Consider the following 21,929-nt stretch of genomic DNA (forward strand, 5'->3'; position numbering starts at 1 on the left):
AAATAAAAGTTTATCGCATTTAAAAGGGTGTACTTGCATTATTATGAAATACTATTATTATATTAGTGGTTAATTTGTTCTCAAAAAAATGTGTCAATAATATCGTTTATCGTCAATAATTTATGGGACAATATATCGTCCAGCAAAATTTATTATCGTCCCAGGCCTAGTAGAGGCACTTTGTAAGTGCTGCAATGCCCAACCCACAAATTTTCTGCTGTTTGTGCGACGCTTCAGTGTGTGCGTAGGCCGGAAAGCAACACAGTCTGACATTGTTTTTCATGTAACAAACTCCTGCTTGTGCATTCTGTGATGATCCTGCACCGACTCCAGTGGTCACAGCTCTGAACGTGGCTGATTTTCTGCGACTGAAATAAACGCAAACAAGTCGATCCCATAGGGTATTATACTGTAAGAGATATAATATAGCAAGGAAATACCACAATGATAACACAATGACACTGACTGTATTCTCAGGAAGGTTCTAATGCCTCAAAGGCACCTAATTGGCACAACAAGGGACATTAAGATAGCAGTGCATAAAACAGCTTTGCACAACTTCTGTCTACTGTACAAAAGAGCTTTAGCAAAGCTCTTTTTTTCACATCAAAGCTGCTCTCTTTTCCAAATTAAACAAAGCACTGTTTTCCCAGCTGAACCTGAAATCATCCAGTGAAAATTAAAAAAAAAAAAAAAATCAAAGCAGCAGGAAATTTAGAACTTCTCCTGAAAAAAAAAATCATACACTAAATCACCTTGGGCCCTGATCAAATTTGCATTGTCCGTTTTCCAATAAGCTATAAAATGCTCCTTTCATGCTTGTTTATCTGTGTAGAACCTCTTATTGCTTTGATGATTATACATCATAGATAACAAATAACAGAGGCTTCTTTTTACCCTGGCTGGAGAGTTAAGGCTTGGAAGCATTTATTTGAAATGACTGATTTTCCTCCCACCTGTGTTCCTTCTAATAAGTTGCATCTGGGTGGAGAGATTGGAGAGTCTGTTGCCATTTTAAGTGAATTATACCCTTCGTTGATCACCCCTAACACCAATGATAATCATGTGGACTGGTCTAGAATGCACAAGTGTGACTGCAAGGTTGCAGGCATTTGTTTTAATTGTGGCACCATCATGATTAAGCAGCATTTTTATGCAGTTTGACTGGGGTCTGGCAAGATGGATGGCTTGCAATGCTATCTATTCTCAGAGAGTCAAGTCCTTGGCACCACAGTGGTTCACTGCTGCTTAGATTAACACTAAGCTGGAGGGCATGATTTCTGTGCCTTCACCACCTTTTTGTTTCTTTCCCACTGAGAAACAATCAAATCTTCAAGTCACGTTCTTCTTGTAGTCTGGAATGCCTCCATTGCCCGAGTCCACGTTGAACAATGTTTAATTTGTTAATTTACATGTTAATGCTTCTCCATTTATTGTTTTTTTTTTAGGTGGAAACTGAATGGCACAGAAATCAACCCCAAATCTGGATCTCACTACAGCCTTTCTGGAGGCAACCTCAGAATCAGCCATCTGAACAAAGACCAAGACGCTGGAACGTATCAGTGCCTCGCCTCCAACTCTTTCGGGACCATCGTCAGCCGAGAGGCCAGTCTAACCTTTGCATGTGAGTCTGTTTTTTTTTTACTGCCTTTCTCTGGGCAAACTTTTGTTGTTTCACCGCAGAAAAAGAGATGCAGCAGGAAAAAAAAGAGATGTGCCAGTCGCACATCAGGATAACATTGTGGCTTCTGCTTCTCTGGGGAGGTATTAACTCCCTGTATGTGCTGACTATAGTTTACTCTAAGTCATTACTGCAGATCAAACACAAACCTACAAACAGTCAAACTGAAGTGAAACTCAAAGCAAAGCTTCTTTATGGTAAATAACTGAGCTGACACTAGTGATATTATCTGCCTTTAAACCTGTGGGAGAAGAAGAATATTTTACCCAAGCTGCTTTAGTCAATATTTTTATAATAACAGTATCAAATGACAATGTGAAAACAATGTGAAAGGGTTCACTTGTAAATGAAGCTACAGAGAATAATCAGCTGCTGCTCTCAGCTGTACTGAACTGTATAGTGATTTTCAGCTCATTGTTTAGCTGTCTGGACCACAGCTTTTTGGTTAACTCCGCTCTCAAAGAGCAGACAGCTCTTGTCAGTGAAGTAGCTCAAAAAATGCACTCTAGACAACCTGCTCAGTACCAAACAAAAGACAGGCAGAATAATCTGGTGAATGTAGTGAAGCATTTAGCTACAAGAGAGCCAGATATTTCCCTCAGGAGTTGGTCGAGACAAAGAACAGAGTTGAAAGAAAGAATATGAAAACAGGACTTGATCAGATGGCCACGAACATGACTCCAAGTGGGTGATAATGTTGCTATTTGCATGAGGTTAGAAAGACCACAATGTAAAAAACTGAATCTCAGGTAAAAAATACTGTATTCAAATTCTTGTTCAGAGGGCCTATATTTGTCCTGTGTTTTTATTTGAAATATAGATCCATGAGAAGATATATTTGTGGTTTTAAGAACCAAAAACCATCTTTAGTTTTACATCTCTTCTATCAGACTTTTGTCTAGAGCAGAGCTCTAGTAACAACAGGTTTGATTGGTTCAGTGTTTTCTGAGTGATCTAATTGAAATCTAGCAGATTTCAGGTAAACACGCAAGGCTGGATGTTATATCCAGGTGGTCGGAGCTTGGGCCATGGCTGAGAGTAGTGACTGCTTAGTGACAGATGGCTCGTTTTAAGGCTCAGTGTCTGAGTGCAAGCTGTGTGGATTTCTCTGTGGACTGAACACTTTGATACTTTCATACTACTAATATAGAACATAGACTTGCTTTATGAACATAAAAGACATTCAAATCTCTCTTTATACAATATGAAACATTCTGTTATGTTTGCAGTTGAACAAGTTATAACTTGTACTGTAGTGATAGATAGCATAATATTGGCCATCCATTAGCCTGCTTGCCAGATAACAGTTTGCCTAGTAGCACTCTTAAATCTTTGCCAAACCAAAGTTTTGCAAACATTCAAAAATTCCAACGTCAGCACTGTCCGCTTTGCAGATTAATGTTTTTCTGAACTTTTCTGAAGTGTTTTCTGACCGTCACGGTGATAGATTGTTAGATAGATGTTGATGAATCTAACTGACAGCCTCTGGACTTCATATTCCTAAAGGATGAGGAAGTCAATAAGCTCCTACTGTATGTGCCAGTTATTGGACAGGCATAAATGATGATATTAACAGCATGTGAGTGATTGCTTGCTCAGATTAGATTCCGAGGTTTAGCGTTTGGGGACAAGGCCACCAATAAGTCTCAGGCCATTTGTTTGGTTTTCTGGACCAGTGGGAAGTCAACCCATGATCAGATTCTGCTGGTAGATTTCCACAATGATAGAATGACAGTTCAATCAATTGTTAGGCTCTGACCTTACCAGCCTTCAGTTGTCATAGAGTCAGGACATGCATGTATGACTGGGTGTCATCTATCTTCTTTATTACTCTTGGTATAGCTTAATTAACTCCACGGCATGATTGAATGGTGAAGGTTCAAGCAAATAATTTAAAGGTCAAATGGTATTACTGGAAAGTGTCATGTAATTCTTTATAGAAATTTAGAGGACTGTAGTACATGGGTTGTGTCATCCTGCAGGGGGGCAGCAAAAGATATTCTGCCCCTCCAAGTCAGGCGACCAGACAAACACACACCATCACAACGCTGCAAGTGTGCAAGTAGTGTTTCAGGATCTATCCTACTTCTCTCTAGCGAAGATCATGACCTTTTGGTGGTAATTAGTTTTACAGATAATTTGACTGTGATTTTGACACAAGGCAGACTTTGAGTCTTATTCATACCTCTAATAAGCCCAGTGGTAATTACAGCTGTCAGAGCTAAAATGGGAGTAATCATCTGGAACTATAAAAATGTAGATCTGCTACACCCAAAAGGTCAAAAGTCAAGACTTTCTCAAATCTTGGATCTAATTTTATACTGTTCTTAGAGCATTGTGCTCCTTGTAATTGATGAATTTCCTGTTTGATCCCACGGGACGTGAAGGCAGGATGAATCTAAGAGTGTATTTGACTGAAGCATTAAGGGATGAGTTTGTTAAAATATGTTGTGTGTCTTGATTTCTTTTTTTTATTTAGACCTAATCCCAACAGCAATATTTTTTTATATAAAAACAGAACAAAAATAAAAGCTTTTGTTTATTATTGCAGAAGGATACCTCTTTATTTGCTCATGAAAAGACAAAAAGCAACAATGAAGTGATGCTCCTGAAAAGAACTGTCTCTGTAGCCACAGCCTGATATTGCTTAGAGCTCGTTTAACACACAGAACACATGACATATGAAATTAGGGCCCAACAAATGCACTGTTCGCTTCTGATTGAGTTACATTTAGCACAGTGCCCAGCTGCTTCAGGGGCTCAGTTTTGAAAAGCAAAAGTATCTACATGTGTGATTAATTTGTAAAGATTTACAGTTTCACTAGAATCTTTTGAGCTTTGGGCTATGAGCCAAAGACAGGGGAGGGATGGAGTGTAAAGTAATAGTTTTTGGTCTCATCATAGAATAAAAGATTTAGACCATGTACTTATCCTCTAAGTAGATGTTATACTTATTTGACCAGTTGCCTGTCATTTTATTATTTTATGTAGCTAATACACATTTATAAAACTTACATTTTTAAAAACCTAAAATACGTTTTGTCAGTAGATATTAACTGTGCCAGTTCCACTTCACCATGACCACAGTTTTAGAGGGAGATTCATGTGGACAAGCAGTGACAAGCAAGACTTGAACAAGGTTTTAGTCCCCGCCATGATTAAATTTGATGCTGCAAACTGTATACTCTGGAGTTGTTAAGGCATGTGATTCTCTATGAACTAACTGCGTGATTATTGAACAGCCTTTCTGTGTTGGTCAGTCCTGAACAGCACCACATCACATTTATTCACTGACATAAGTTTGTAACGGGTTGTGCAATATTGTTGTTATTGTGTTATTGTGTATTTTTGTGCATGATGCGTGTTTGTGGTCTTGTGTTGTCTTCTGCTGCTGGTAACATTGTAATTTCCTGCAAAGGATTAATAAAGTATCTTTAACTTTAACTTTAACATCTACAAGAACTCTGCCCAAGGACAAACTGAATAAAATCCATTTTGTACATGCAGCGAGGGCTGAGGCCATATCTGTTAGAAATGGTACAGTACATAGACATTGTAGGAGACACACCATATGGATCATGCTACAGAGATCCACAGTGCAGCTGATGTGAAGACTGCTTATTCTAGATACCAAAAAGTTTCCCTTTCGACAGCAACCTTAATTTTCGTTGCATACATTTTTAACTATACAATGTGTGTTTTGAAAAGAAGGTCAAAAGTCTATACTCTTTGCACGCACAAGTAGAAACACGAAAACTTGTTTTAAAAGGCTTTCAGTGTCACAGCACAGTGACAGAAGAGAAAATGTGTCTCATATATCTGCAATGACTCTGCCAGCTATTCTTTTCCTGCATGCTTCAGTATGAGTCAGTCTCCATCTTCAAGATGGACCCTGTGAACACACTGTTCCCAGCTACATGACTGGCAGGCAGTATCAGACATCAAATATAGATGAGATTGCCTTTCCTGGAGCTGACATGAGACCAAGTCTGTTTTTACAGGTCAAGACCTCAGGTGGGTCATACAGCATGTTGAGTATGTGGGCGGGAGATTTGCACGTTGTACAACTGACTTTTTGAAAAAAATCTTTTTTATAATATAACTGACTGCATGTATCAGGGGAGTTCATTTCAAATTCAAAGAGGTCGAGTTGGACAGGATTCCCTCAGAGAAGAGGTTCAGATCATTCGGCCATATCCTGTACTGTACATAGAATGATGTCTTATAAAGCCCAGATATTAGAGTAATTATAAACCTTCATACTACATATATTAGTACCTTTCAATATAATAATATATTGTTAAATAATGTAACTTATGTTATTTGAGCTTCCAAAAAAACATAATTTCTGTAATATTTCTGATGGCATCTCTCAAAGTTTGTGTGAATATCACTCACTGATTTGTGGGGAAATGATTCAGTTGTGCTGGCAAGAAAAGCTACGCTGTTCAAGACAGAGAAGAAATTGTAATAATTCTCAATACTTTGTATGTTATACTTTTGGGTCCATCTGCACCACAGTCTGTCTGTATTCTACGTATATGATCAGTTTCCCTCGCGCTATTGAATTGAATATGAAAGAATGCTCCACTATGACATTACTTTACTGAAAGGCTTGTTAGTGATATTTGAGGTAGCCAGATAAAATTGATCATAGATCTCTTATTTATTACACAGACTAGATGCATTATTAGGGTCCGGGCTTCTTCTTCTTCTTCTTCTTCTTCTTCTTCTTCTTCTTCTTCTTCTTCTTCTTCTTCTTCTTCTTCTTCTTCTTCTTCTTCTTCTTCTTCTTCTTCTTCTTCTTCTTCTTCTTCTTCTTCTTCTTCTTCTTCTTCTTCTTCTTCTTCTTCTTCTTCTTCTTCTTCTTCTTCTTCTTCTTCTTCTTCTTCTTCTTCTTCTTCTTCTTCTTCTTCTTCTTCTTCTTCTTCTTCTTCTTCTTCTTCTTCTTCTTCTTCTTCTTCTTCTTCCTCCTCCTCCTCCTCCTCCTCCTCGGAAGTCATACTTCCCATGGGCGAAAACTCACCAAACTTCACAGAAACGTCCGACCCCATGCCAGATTCACTCAACTCCAAGGACATGTGCTTTAAAAATTCCTACCAAACCAACGGTAGACGCTAAAGTTTTGAAACTTCACCACAATGTCGCCTCAATACTACTGAAACTTTTGTCCACTTAAACTCATTACAAATTATGAAGTCCATCACTCTGTTTTTTTCAATAACTGTAAAACTTTTAAAATGTATCTCCTCCCACAATTTTTGCTCAATTGACACCAAACTTGCTACAGAGCATCTCCAGACTGTCCTCCACAAAACTTGTTTCTCAGATTTTTGATTAAGCAAAAATTGAGGCTACAGTGCATGAAAACGTTTGACTGTAAACATATACCATCAAATTCTTGATAAATACATTTTCAATCTTTCTGAAAAAAAAATGAGAATATTCTGGAGTCATGGTTGATGAAGTTTAGCAAATATCAGAATTTTATCTCAAAAACTGAATTTTTGAGAATATTTTGAATTCTGCTCTCATGGGAACAACTGCAGTCAATGTGAGAGTGGAATTTTTAAACATCAGATTTTCTCTTATGAAGCAAAACACTTATTATTAAAAACAAATCACCAACATTTCCATGCTGTCAAGATGCAATTTATGTATTATCAGATTTTTGTTTAGATAACTGAATTTCTGACATTTTGACAATTTCATCACAACAGCTGCCCGGGCACTGATTCACCTGAGTGGATAAATGTTGCCACACAGCAGGTCTCACTACAGCAATGGGTCGGGTCCGGGCTAATTTTGGCAAATTCTGAGCAACAAACAGGAGAATAGGAAGACAGGACAGTTGACCTTATAATGTCCAATTTGCATTAGTTGAGGATAGGGCTGTCAATCTTCCCCCCAAATCAGGTTTGAATTTCTAACCCATCTTATGTTAAATATTCGACTAACATTCGAATTTTTAATATGTTTTTTGTTTTTGTTTTTTTTAACCTCATTATAGAGGGAGGGGGGGGGGCAGCGATGACGGTGGCGACAACGACACAGCAGAACGCAGAACAATCCTGCATTGGAGCTGTCCATGGTTACTTAACCAAAAGTCTCTTGAAGTGTTAAACAAAGAGAACTATGGACTGTGGAAGTTTGAATAGCAAAAATACAGAAGTTATCTTGACGTGAACCATATGTTGCGGTAGGATATTTAAAAAAAAAAAGAAAAAAGGATAGATTCGGTGGAAACCCGGCTTCACAGGCGGGGGCGGCGTCCCCCCACTCCCCCCTCCTCGCGGGGGCTGCAGGGAGGGCACAGAGTAGTGGTGCATGCTGATCCGTGATCAGCACACAAGTGGTCCGCGGATCTATCGATTAAAAAAAAAAAGGTGTGCGTGTAGTGTGGGGACACATATGCGCACCGTGGCGGCCGAATGAACGGGCAATTTAAAAAACTCTGCTCGTAAATTTGAAGCTGCAGCTTTACCTTGTGCACAACAACAACTCCATTTTGTTTTATCAACATGTGTACTACTCTGAACGTCGCGACGCACTACGTTAATTTGCCTCGTTAACGTTCGAACGTCAGTTTTCACCTTCGAATGTTCTCATTTTGACTAACTATATTTTCTGCAGCGGTGGGTATCCAGCCAGAAGAAAACTGCATTCATTGATATTTCTATATCAACAGTGGTTTGAATGGAAATGACAAAGGTATTTCTTGTAATGACAAAACCACAAAAAATATCAACAGATTATATTCAGTTTCCCAAGCTTTATTTATTATTTATTTCAACACATTGTTTTTGGTTTGGCGTAATTGCTCTCTGTTTAATTTCTAGCAGTGGCAGATGTTTTTTTTTTTTTTTTCAAGAAGGAAACTGGCCTCGCTGTGTCAGTTACAGTTAGTAGCGAGCCAGTGAACACAACACCAACAGCAGATACTTATTTAGGAGTTGGTGTAGACCAAAACTGAGCTAAAGGAGGAGGAAGAGCCCACAACTATGTCACAAAAATCAATTGACGGCAGTTTTAAATCCCTGCAGTGATTATCTTTGTGTGGTGCTACTGTACAAATGTGAGTGTGGTGTAGTATGGAAAAAATAATATTATACAATATTAATATCAGGGTCTACTTACTAGGTCCTTGTTGCATACAGTGGGTACAGAAAGTATTCAGACCCCTTTAAATTTTTCACTCTTTATTTCATTGCAGCCATTTGCTAAAATCAAAAAAGTTCATTTTATTTCTCATTAATGTACACTCACCACACCATCTTGACAGAAAAAAACTGAAATGTAGAACTTTTTGCAAATTTATTAAAAAAAAAACTGAAATATCACATGGTCATAAGTATTCAGACCCTTTGCTGTGACATTCATATTTAACTCACATGCTGTCCATTTCTTCTGATCCTCCTTGAGATGGTTCTACTCCTTCATTGGATGTTACAAAAGAATTTCTGCAGCACTCAAGGTTCCTTAGAGCACAGTGGCCTCCATAATCCTTAAATGGAAGAAGTTTGGGACGACCAGAACTCTTCCTAGACCTGGCCGTCCAGCCAAACTGAGCAATCGTGGGAGAAGAGCCTTGGTGAGAGAGGTAAAGAAGAACCCAAAGATCACTGTGGCTGAGCTCCAGAGATGCAGTGGGGAGATGGGAGAAAGTTCCACAAGTCAACTATCACTGCAGCCCTCCACCAGTCGGGGCTTTATGGCAGAGTGGCCCGACGGAAGCCTCTCCTCAGTGCAAGACATATGAAAGCCCGCATAGAGTTTGCCAAAAAACACATGAAGGACTCCCAGACTATGAGAAATAGGATTCTCTGGTCTGATGAGACGAAGATTGAATTTATTATTCTAAGCGGTATGTGTGGAGAAAACCAGGCACTGCTCATCACCTGCCCAATACAATCCCAACATTGAAACATGGTGGTGGCAGCATCATGCTATGGGGGTGTTTTTCAGCTGCAGGGACAGGACGACTGGTTGCAATTGAAGGAAAGATGAATGCGGCCAAGTACAGAGATATCCTGGAAGAAAACCTCTTCCAGAGTGTTCAGGACCTCAGACTGGGCCGAAGGTTCACCTTATGACCATGTGATATTTCAGTTTTTCTTTTTAATAAATTTGCAAAAATTTCTACATTTCTGTTTTTTTCTGTCAAGATGGGGTGCTGAGTGTACATTAATGAGAAATAAAATGAACTTTTTGGCTGCAATGAAACAAAGAGTGAAAAATTTAAAGGGGTCTGAATACTTTCCGTACCCACTTGTAGTTTGCTTAGGAAAGACAACATGGGAAAGCGACTTCTTTTTTAGAAGTTCTCTTCTTTAACTTAACATCTAAGCCAGTGGCCTTCAACAACATGTCACCACAGATGTCTTTGGTGTTTGCCTGAGTACTTCACTACTTTTATCTTTCAGTGTTGATGCGGGGCTCCTCTCCAGAAAAACATTTTGCTCACTTTGCTCCCTTGATTAGGACAGCCCCCTTAAAGAGGACATGAAACAGCCAGCCAAATTAACATAATTCATTGAATGGATTTCCAGTGTGCTTAAAAATTGTCAAACTAACACATGAAACGTAAACATTTAGGAGAAATTTGAAGTTTAATTTTGCATTTTTTTACTAGGGTGCAGCCATCTTTGTCGGTCGCCAGTGTGTGACATCACTGGATTGGTTGCCTCCGCTGGCAGACAGTGAAAGTGAATGACAACTACAGACAGAGACAGTAAAAAATGAAACTGTGAAGGCACAGGATCAGAGATGACACAGGGGAGACCCTTCATATGTCAACGAGTTTTACAGTGTTAAATGTAGAAAAAACTGTAGAAAAAAACTCTCCAGTGATGTCAGACACTGGCGACGGACAAAGATGGCTGCACCCTAGCCAAAAAACGAATGAAAAATGCGAAACTAAACTTAAATTATCTCCTTAATGTTTACGTTTCATGCTTTAGTTTGACCATTTTTAAGTACACTGGGAATCAATTTAATGAACTGTATTTATTTGGCTGGCTGTTTCATGTCCTCTTTAAAGGGACAACGAGGAGTTTTGGAAAGCGAAGTGTTCTCACACTACATTTACCATGAGCCTCCGCGCGCACGGTGAAATTCTTGGACCGGTGCAAGGCAGACGTCTTGCCAATAATGTTTTCATTCATCAAGAATTAAAGTCAGAGGTTTGAAGACGATCAGATACCATCGTAGTACCGACCATAAACGGCGATTTGGCAGCGTTATTCCCATGACCTGCCGGGCAGCGTCTGCGAAACCGAAAGTAAGGAAACGCTGGTCGGCTCGCCCAGCATTTCCACCACCACTAATAATAACAAAATAACGATAGAGACAAAACAATATATTTATCGAAAATGGACCCATTAACAAGTGTGGGTAACGTAGATTCATCCACATTAATATGAGACTTTTTTATTGTCGCTGAATTTTTCATTCTGCTGCTGGAGAAACACCTCATTGTCCCTTTTAAGTTCTCCTCTTGTCTGGGGGTAGCAGATCTCAGTCTTTGGTCCTGTAGCTGTCACAGTGGACGAGAGCAAACAAGGTGCATAGGTTTCAGAAGTTTAAAATGACATATCTAATACAGAAAAATAGAGTCTGCACACTATATGCTCCAGAATATTAAATATGAAAATCACCTGACGTTTTGGGGCCTTCACTGATGAATATGCGGGAGCATAGTCTAGTGTGCGGACTCTTTTTTCCTATTTTTGATTCACTCCTCATTGTGGTCCATCACCTAGTTTTAATTGTTTGTAGGATGTGCGTGTCTTTTTTCAAAATTATGTACGTAGCCTATCTAACAAATCGTGGCAAAATTAGGCTACTTAAAATGGGACATGATGAAGGCATATGCTCCCATTTGAATGTGATGCATATCTGCATCATCTTGAATCTTTCAGGGTTTGTTGCATTCATCATGTAAAGTATTACATGCAAAGGATGTGTCTTGAGAAGAATTTTAATGCTGTGGACAATATTTAATGCAAAATCCTTAAAAAGTATTTGAACATTCATGTGCTTAAACTCCTAATTTCTTACAAACTAAATAAATTTCTCATCATCATCATGAGAAATAACTTACAGTATATTCAATTTTGAATTGGTCCCTGAATTTGATCATTCTGATTATGGGTTTTCAGGTTGTTGTTCAGTGGACATACTCTGCCTTTCAATTTAGTCATTTAACACAGGGTGTGAGGGATTTATCATTTTCATTAATTAAATAGGCATCAGTGTGTCTTAATCTTTTTTTCCTGCTGAGCAATCTTTCTAAAAACACATTGGCCGCGTTTCCCAGATTTGTTAAGAAGCTCTTAGCGCTAAGATCTTCTTTGGAGCGCTCTTAAGAACGCTGTGAAAGAAGAACGTGTTTCCCAGAGTCGCTCTTAGCTTAAGAAGATCTTTCACTAAGAAGGAAATGTAAGATCGAGCTGACCCACTCTTTCGAGTCTTCTTAGCGACTTTTTAGCACGTTTTCAAGGCAAATCAATATCACACTAAGCAAGACTTAAACAGTGCACATCGTATGTTTAAAACATATTAAATATGTGCCGAAATAAAAAATAGAGATAAAAAATAAAATAAGAACAATAAATAACCTAAATATGAGGAATAACGTGTGCTCTGCACATCAGGCACACAAATAAAATTAATCATCATGACTATCATTTATCATCATTTTTACATCCACGTCCCATATCTGCATGAACATCAAAAACACAGCCGTTCTTAAATCAGCCCCTAGTGTCGCTGTTGCATCGTGTTTTTATGCAGTGGGCAGCTTCTTGGTGTGGTGGGGGCATCGCAAGCAAGGGTCAGTGTCACGGAGTGTGGCAGCCGTGACACCGATCCTCCCGTGCCATTTTATACTGGCACTAAAAAGACTGTCACGCATTAACACTCCACTGCCTAAATATATATGTAGCCTATATGTATAGCATTGATCATTCAGTGATGATGAGAAAAGAAAAACGTGTTGACCACCAAAATAATTTTCTATTGGGTGGATTTGAACCCAGACCACGGCAATGCTTCAACTTGCTTCAACTTGCAGTGGGGATACTCTATGAAGTGAGCTATTTGCTACCTTGTGTTTTCATCCTTTCCAGAGTTGTCTGGCTGTAAACCAGCCAGCCCCTGCGCACGTTTTTATTTTTATTTTCACACACATCAATCACATGGTCACGCAGCCGTCTGGTTGCATCTTTACGAGGCTGTGCCGTGTCACCTACGGCCAGTCCGTCACTGCCCGTGACCGACGCGGCAACAACAGCGGAGAAGTTTCTAATCAGGCCCACGACACCTGTGTTAACCTCATGTTTGACAAGTGGAAATCCCGTTTTCGGTTTATTCATCGCCCGTCGGTGCAGCTGCGCTTGTCACTGTGTGTGATTTATGCGCGTAATAGGTGGCGTGTGATATAATAATCGATTTGCCTGGCATCGATTGATTCAGTTTCAGTACTGTGGTGGTGGACAGCTCCTGTTAAGAGCTTCTTAAGAAGCTTCTTTGGCGTGATCTTAAGAAGGCAGTTAAGAACGCATCTGGGAAACACCCGTATCTTAGCGCTCCTTCTTAGCCGAACCCTTCTTAAGAGCCTTCTTAAGTCCTTAAGAAAGATCGAATCTGGGAAACGCGGCCATTATTGGTTTTGTTGATAATGGTGTATTCCCATCTCAAATCTGCTTTCTCAAATTGTAGATTTCCAGTAATTTCCAAGTAATTGAAAATGTAAGATTGGTTTGTCTGTTTTGTGATTATAATACTTGAATTAATAATTCATTTAAAGTACTATAATCACAAATAGACAAACCTCCTGAATTTGTACATATTATACATTCTGTTGAGACCCCATTCTTCTGCAAAATTAGATCTTTTGGTTAACATTTGTAAGTTTACATGCTTCATGCTGCCTTGAAGGTTATTCTTTGAAGTTGGCGGGACTCCAAATACTTGAGCATTGCTGTCTGTGTCACAAACTTTTGATGGATGATGCTACTCCTCACAGGGGTTGTGGCTGTCTACCTCCTGAGGCAAGGATAACTGATGGGCAGTGGGTGCTCCCACTCAATACTTGCTGCCCTTGATTAGTATGTCTATTGATTCTATATCAGTGATTATGTAAAAGATGTTCACCCATAATTCATACTGATGAACGGCTGTGTATTCGATACCGGACTTACAGGGTGGACCTGGTGACACCAAGGGGGGCTGTGCTTTGAATGTGATGACGAGCTTATTCTGTCTTGAAGTTTCCACTATGCCACTGCATAACCAGAGAGAGATGTCAGGAAGATCCAGCTCTCAATAAAAAAAAAATCCTGAGAATAGACCGCACCTCAAAACATCCTGTGCTCTGAGGGAATTTATATTGAGCTACTTATACAGTGTCTCATCAGTGTCAGACAAGCTCATATTTAGCTAAGCATATAGGGGTGAAAATTCCTGATGCCACCAGACTAGGCTTTAAGGCCTGGGGGGTGGAACATAAATACTTCATTTAAATGCAAATGAATCCTCTAAATTCCTCTCAGCTGTTGTGATAATGTGGAGTGAGTATATTGACTTAGTTAATGAGGTGTAAATAGCTAATGGATGTGGCTTTTATTTTTCATCTACAGTACAGTACACTATCAAGAGATCACTCATGAGAACCTGCTATGAGGTGATTTACCGTTTCCTGTTTTGTGAGAACCATCCTTGCCTAAAAATAAATGGGAAATGAGACTTTGGAACGCATTTGATGAAATCGAACTTTCATTTATACACTGCAGATTTACTGCATATCCCTAAAATGGACCGTACAATTTCTTGTTAAAAGGTGACATGAAAAACATTTGTCATGGTCCATCCCTGTCCGCTTGATATTACTTATTAACTTGTAGTTTGTAAATAATTAGATAATGTAAATGACTGCAATCAATGCCAATTTGCAAAAAAAACATGCATAATGTTGACTGACCAAATTTGATCAGTATTCCATATAATATTCTATCGTGGTTTAAGGTTTCATTTTGTTGTGTACGTTTATTCTGGTGTCCTGCATTGTGTTGAAGCAGGGACTTCCTTTTAAAAGCTTGCCATGTGTCAAGATTTAAAGGGATAACGGACAAAGATTCAGACTTGTATTAGAAATTCCTCCCTGTGTTTTTATGTCTCTGTACCAGCAACATCCAGGGCTGTGCGCATTACTGTATGTTTTCTGTCTGTCCCATTCTCATGAATGTAACATCTTAGGAAAGCCTCAGATATTCACTTTGAGTCAAGCATGAACTAATTAGACTTTTATGACTTCAGTAAACCTGTTTTTGGCCTCTTGATTCTGAATGACGCCCATTACAACCACACCCACAGTATACCAACTTGTGTTAGGTCTTTAAATGTAGCACTTCCTTTACAAAACAAAACTAAACAAAAATTATTCATATCTACATAAACAATTCCAGTTAGTTGTGTATTCTATAAAGGGACACTCTGGGCAACATGTTTGCATCATTATACTCTGTCAGATATGGTCGTTATATGGTTAAGTAGCAGCAGAGACCCCCTACATCCAAACCTTTCTGATGTCTGATTGAGTTGAGGGGAGGTTCCAACCAAATCCAACATTTCCAACACGTCACACAGTGACTGACCAGCTGTGTGGAGCTGAGAAAGGAGCCAAGGTTTGAACTTCTCTGGCTGGCTCACTTTTCATTCCCTATTCAACTATTTGTGGCACTTTTCATGTCAACAACCAAGTGCAACCCTCTCAGTGTCTTCCTGGAGAGAATGTGCGAGAATGTATTCTGTTATATTTAAAGGCTACCACATCTGTCGGCTCTCTGTGATGCCTGGCTTTTCACCCTGCCTTTTGATCTCTGACATGGTTGGACAGGGTGTCTTACAAACTAGATCTTAGAGACTGAAAACCAGCTGTTAGTCTTTGAAAACAGGCTGTGGGATGGATGACTCTGTAGGAGCTCTGTTATGTCTCATGATGTCATCAGGGTAAAAGTCCACATTTATCCAGCAACAGGAACAATTCAAGACATGTGAATATGGACTTTATGTACCATGACCTTTTTAGATGTTGCCTTAATTTGTTGTTGTTTAGTGCATATGTTGTCGGTAGGGTTGGAGAAACTGGAAAAATGGTTCTAGCAGGCCACATTTTGAAAATACCCCAAGCCCCTTTCCTCAGACCTCTCTCTGAAGCCACCCCTCCAGAGCACAGAACATGCAACGCTTGTTCAGCATTGGGTTCACATAAAGGTGAAGCCGTGAGTGCGACCCAATGTAATCACAATGTGAGTGACGCGGCTTTCAGCGATACTGTCGCAATGTGTCGCATGTCACTGCGCAGGATCACTAACTGTCCGCCAGCTTTTTCTCTTGGCTCATTCACGTGAAAGAAAACATCTAACATCATAATAAACCACCCAGCATCAATTAATTGGTTGCAATCAGAGTGTGAAGAGGATTTCAAACTATTTTGTAAAAAATGCTCCAGAATAGGATACCTACCTTTAAGGGAAGGATTACATTGTACTTGAAGCAACTCTTGGAATTTAAGTTAAAATTCTATTTGTACGCTGATGGGATACTAAAATGTAAGAGAAATCCACCAGGGATAGAAACTCATTATTATTCCATTCTCATATGGGTCTCAGAAAAGTCTGACCAATCATTGCACTTGGTCTGAATGCAATGGTTGGCCGAGTGTCTTGAACAATTTCTATTCTTAAAGATAAAGATGCAGGCCTGTCTTCATGGAGCGTACCACTGGTGAGTGTGAGCATGACACCACCCATTCTTACCATCCTGTAGGGAAAAAGGCAGTACCTAACAAACAAGCGATGGACAAGTGATGGTGATGCGGTGAATGCGAGTGGACCAGAGAGAAAGGTTTGCAGTAAGTTGTCACTGTGGCAGTAAATGTTCTCGCTAGGCTTCAGCTTCTCAAGACCAAGAAAACTTGTGTGTTGTTTACCAGCTGCTGGAGAAGTGAAGGGTTTTTCAAGTGTAGCAAGTGTAGCTCAGCCATAGACATATAGGCTACATTGAATACATGAATTCAGCAGCCTGCTTGCCCCACCAGCAAAGGCTGAAAGAAAACACAAGTCTGCCACTGAAAACCCCACTATGTAAGATACGTGGTAGGCTACTGGTACCCTGGTTGTGAAGAGCGACTGTCTGCTACTCTGTCTTTCCCAGAGAAGCACAGTACAGAAGCACAGTATTTGTTGCCGTTGTCAGCGGTGCAGTCGCCGCCATCATCAACAGTACCGGAGCTGTCGCAGTGTCTGTTGCTGTTGCCAGTAGCCTAGCCGTCGTTGCCGAGCAAAGCTCCAGAGCTCGAGGGAGGCTGGCTCGGCCGTGCGGCCCAGCACAGGGCGCTGGTGTGTGGGTGAGAGGATCAGGGAGACTCGGGCTCTGGAGCTCAGCGGAGCTGCGGTGTGCAATTTCAGCCGACGCAACCCCGCTCAGGCGACTGTCTGCTGCACCATTCATCCTTTTAGCCATTTTTTACCACTTTGATGAGTTTAGAAACATTATTTTAAGGTCGAAAAACTACAAAGTGGGGCTTGAAAAGGCAGAGAGGAAGAGGAGATGTGACAAAACGAAAGTAAACATCGGGTTATCGTTTGACCGATGGAGAGAAAACTACACCAAGATATGAGCCTGACAAGTGATGCTGATACAGCAGAGTTTTTGTTGAATATGTAATCTTTGGTTTTTATTGTGGAAATTGTGATTTGTGAATACGACGTTGTTACTCTGCATTCAAAGCTGGCGCTGTGTTTGGTTTCTGCTGGCGGGCTTGTTGCTCTGCGGGAAGGGGTGTGTCGTTAGGAGGCTCCGAGGGGAGGGCTATATGAGCTCATAGGGGAGGGGTGTGTGTGTGTGTGTGTATGTATGGGGGTGCTTTTTTCAAATCTTTCTCATCGTCTTTCACAACGTCGACCATAAATTTAAGATGAGTTTATGAAACTGTGTCTGTTCCTTGGTCCTGTTATAGTAGTTCTGCAATAAATGTTTGTTGGATTAGTATAGGAGAGGTGTAGATTTAAGCTAGCAGTAATTTTAGAGTCTCTGGTTTATGGTGCTTTACACTGAGATAGTCTAATATTTTATCCATCTTGTTTACTTCAATGAGCAAGACCAAATAGACCATATATGTTACAAAGTAAAGATATCCAAAATGCCAATAAAGTTGAATTAATTCTTCAAAAACACACCTTCATATTGTAACATGTGATTATATTATCTAGACCGCACAAACAGAGCTGTGACACATATACTGTACACACATCACCCACCATCCGCTGGAAGACAAAGAGCATCCTTAAGGAGTCGCAGGTTGTGATGAATTTCACGGTCACGCTTGGACAGGCCTGTTGAAGTATGATAAGTTGTGCTGGCATTAGGGAAGCTCATATGTCTGGGATGTGATCATCAGCCTAATCTGGATCATTGTTCGTAATGCCAGCCCAGGTTTGTAATAAGTGATGCTAATGGATCTAGATGGGACATCACGTTTACTTGTTCTGAGGCTATTAATCATTGTTAGCCGCTTCCCTTTTGAAAATGACACTGAAGCGTAGAAGTGTAATTCAGTGTAGAAAACATTAGCACAATTTTACAATTTTTTAATAAAAAAAGTGGAAGGAGTTCCACTTTCTCCTTTGCCTTTATGTGACAAATTTAATGGATATATAATTTGAAACATCCCTCGCAGGCAAACAGTGTGCTTTCATGCTTTCTTTTGAACTCAAAGTGAACATGTACACAGCTGTGTGTGCTTAGAAAAGCATGCCTTTGGTGAAGCCCCCCTAATGTTGTTCACCCTGCATCCAAAGGCATCGGCCGTATCACATTTTAAATTATGCTTTTCGCTACTCTCCCCAAGCCCTTTTCACAACAATGCTTCTTTTGCTCTCTTTTCGGCTGGTCAGAGTGGGTAGATGGTGAGGGAAGTGGGAGTGAGAGCGTATGATTTTACCATTATTGCAGCATGCTTTCAGCATGGGCGAGGCCATGTCTATGGACGTGGACAGGGACAATCAGTGGCTTTAGTGAAGTAGACACCACCACTTCATAAATCACAACAGCTTTGATCTCAGCCAAAAATAATGCCAAAAAGACTTTTTTGGAATGAATTCAGTACCTTAGATGTCTCTTGCTTTTGTCCACTTTGTTCTGTGTTTTTTTTTTTTTTTTGGGAGAGGCTTGGGTGCTTTTATCTAACCTTCTATTGCGCCTTCAGATGAAAGTAAGTGGTGGGGCTACTGAAAAAAGAAGCTTCTGTTGCCATTTGGAGTGGCCATATTGTTTCAACATGTCTCAAATTTTTTTTTTTTTACCCATCAATTCTGGGCTTGATTAAGATAAGACAAGTTTTCCTATTTGTAGGGAATAACTAACAAGCAGCCCAAATAATACATTTTACTTAAGGTGTGGAAAAGTTGAAGAAAAAGCCGATATTTCAGCTCAAAAGCCTTCATCAGTGATCTCTGATTAGCGACATCAGCTACAGATAAAGCCCACTGACAACAGGGGAGTCAATTAGCCTTGCTATAACATTAATCATCTTTGAGTGACAATCGAGAGATAGCTAGGCAGCCACCCTTTCTTAAAAAGACACTGAAAAAGTAGCAATTTAAAAAATATGATACGCTATAAAAAATGAATCACCTAATTTAAGCTCAGAGGCCAGATTGAATTCTACACACGTCATAAACCTCCAAGAAAGCGTATTAAATTTTCAGATGTTCAGACGTCTTTGCTCTGTCTTTGCCGACTTTTCAACAGCCCAGAAAATATAATTTGGAGGGACAGTGATATGCAGAGTAAAAATGACTACAGACAGCAACTTTGTCATCACATCTGTGGACCTGTACCCAAACGTTCAATTATTCTGGTGTGGAGATGTTGTTTTTCCAGTAAAGAGCAAGGACAAACAAGTGTGTAAATCAAATGAGTGCATTTATGTGCAGTTAAATCAGACACTCCACATGGATGGTGCATAAATAATTCACTCTTGAAATGCTCGACACAACCCCACAGGCACAGGCACACCATTGGTCACCAACTTTCTCAGACTCTGATATTTGGTTGAATGTAAGTGGTCATGTTGGGGTTACCAGAATGCATCGTCAGGACGTCTTAACAAGAGAGCAAAAAGACCTTTTAATGGTTGTTCTCTTAAGAAATCAAAGTCCCATGGCTTCCAAAGGTGTCATTCCAGTGCGGAAACCTCGACTAAATGTCGCAATCTCTGGTAAACAACGTTGGGTTCAACCACTTTTCCTTGAAATGTGATCATTTGACAAGAAAATGTGTCCAGCTAAGCAAAACTGAAGAAAAAAGATAAGGGCGTGAACAACAAAATATTGACAAAAACAAAACAAAAGTTTTAAAAGAAGTATTTTACAATCTTTATTCTACGTAGATATATTTTTATCTTGATTGTGTTTCTCTAAGTATTGATTTGAAGACTGCCTGTTAAAATAGCAAAGAATATCACTCCGCTTAAATAAAAATACGCTTCACACGATTCAATGGTCCTTATTGTATCACCATTTCCTAAAAAATACCGATTAACGCCAAAGGTCAATGTTATCAGTGGCAGTGATAACAGAAATGCTTTGACCTTTACTTTGTAAATGTTGAGATTGTTCATAGTGTTGAACCCAATAAGCTTCATGGAAGTTGTGAACAAAGCATCGATATTTCATCAACTCTTAATTCGTTAGTTTACAGTTGTTACACATTCAGCAATTGGGGCGTAACAGTATCATGCAAGTAGAGTTGTGTTTCTGTTTTTATACATTCACCTGATGAATGTGATCCTCTCTTGCAGCTCTGTTTCTGGTCTCTACCAACTCCTGAGGGAAAACCTGCTCTTCACCAGCTACTCACGACCTGTGTCAGTCTGCCATTTGGTGGTAGTGTCTAATTCCTCTTGCACCGAAAACAGCTGCCTGCTGCATGGTACTATGAGCTGTGAGAGTGAAGTAAATCAGTGAAGTTGTTGATTTTAGAAATGATCCATAGTTGGTGAAGACAAGACAGAGCCTCGTCTGATGTGATTATCAGGGCTTTGGTTGGCATCAATTTATAACCCTTGATTCTGCGCTAGCCAGCTAAATATGATCAGACAGGATACCATGATTTGGGGACTGATAGAAGTTTGAAAGAATTTTGAAACATCCAGAATTGAATCTCCAATAGAGGTATGAGTCACAAGACTGCTATCCACTTTGGGCTTTAGAGAAATAAATAACTGGGTGTCATCAGCATAGACATGATGAGACACACAATTATTGATAATAACTTGAAGCATTGGAAGCATTGAAAGCAGAAGGGGGGTAATGGAGGTAAGATTGTAATACAAAGTAATGGGGTAGGGGCTGAGCCTTTAATGTCTACCTTTTTGGGACCATACTTAAATCAGGGGATATTATTTTCCTCGTTTTACTTAAAGGTACATTGTGTAGGAATTACTCCCGTCTAGCGTTGCGGTTGTATATCGCAAGCAACTCAATCGTATTTTTCATGCTGCATTCACGTGAAATTGGGCAGACGGCAGACAGACAACAGCCGCTGCACGTAACGGCATAAACAAGCCTCTATGTCAGAGGTCGGCAACCTGTGGCTCCGAGTGAGTAAATGATCGTATGCTAGAAATAAGATTGTATTGTATAAAACGGAAATTCCCCTTTAACATACAGCTGCAAGATAAGTGTGAAAAGACTGAAGAGTTTTGAACCCTCTCCAAACTAACTATTTTTGCAGTTTAGGAACCTTCTGGCTCTCAAACTGTGGAGCAAGCTGAACCTGCATGGTATAAAGGCACTGCAGGAGAGCGTGCATGACCAAGGCAAAAAACTCAGGAGTGGAAAGCTGCTTCACACAGGAACAATAGACCAAAAAGAGTGCTTTCACATGTTCAGCGTTGTCAAGATTCAGGTTTCAGACAGAGAAATGAAATACAAAAGACAGTGGACAGATTTCTGACAGGTCAGAAAAAAAAACAAGTGATGCTTATCAAACTAACACATCAGTCAAAGCTTAAGTCAAACTATGACAGAGCTGGTCCTGCTGTCAAGTTCGTGGGCTGTGTAACAGAAAATCGTTGTCTTTTTGTCCAGAAACTTGCATCATGATGAATGCTGTTTGAGACAACCAGGCTCAACCTTTTCACACCAGTTTCCACAGAGTCGTTAATGGTTGTTTGAACCCA

The 21,929-nt window shown here is 39.8% G+C and overlaps 1 protein-coding gene across 2 annotated transcripts in view; it reads left to right on the plus strand.

The window, feature by feature from the left end:
* cntn4 (contactin 4) overlaps window positions 1-21,929 on the plus strand; it is a 116,295-nt gene that overhangs the window by 10,114 nt on the left and 84,252 nt on the right. For both annotated transcript variants that reach the window (XM_083972760.1, XM_083972761.1), the window contains exon 3: window positions 1,449-1,624. In XM_083972760.1, the coding sequence (XP_083828886.1) occupies window positions 1,449-1,624 (176 nt within the window). The remainder of the gene's footprint in view (window positions 1-1,448; window positions 1,625-21,929) is intronic.

The sequence above is a fragment of the Trachurus trachurus genome (genome assembly GCF_905171665.1).
Source record: "Trachurus trachurus genome assembly, chromosome: 5".
Lineage (NCBI taxonomy): Eukaryota > Metazoa > Chordata > Actinopteri > Carangiformes > Carangidae > Trachurus > Trachurus trachurus.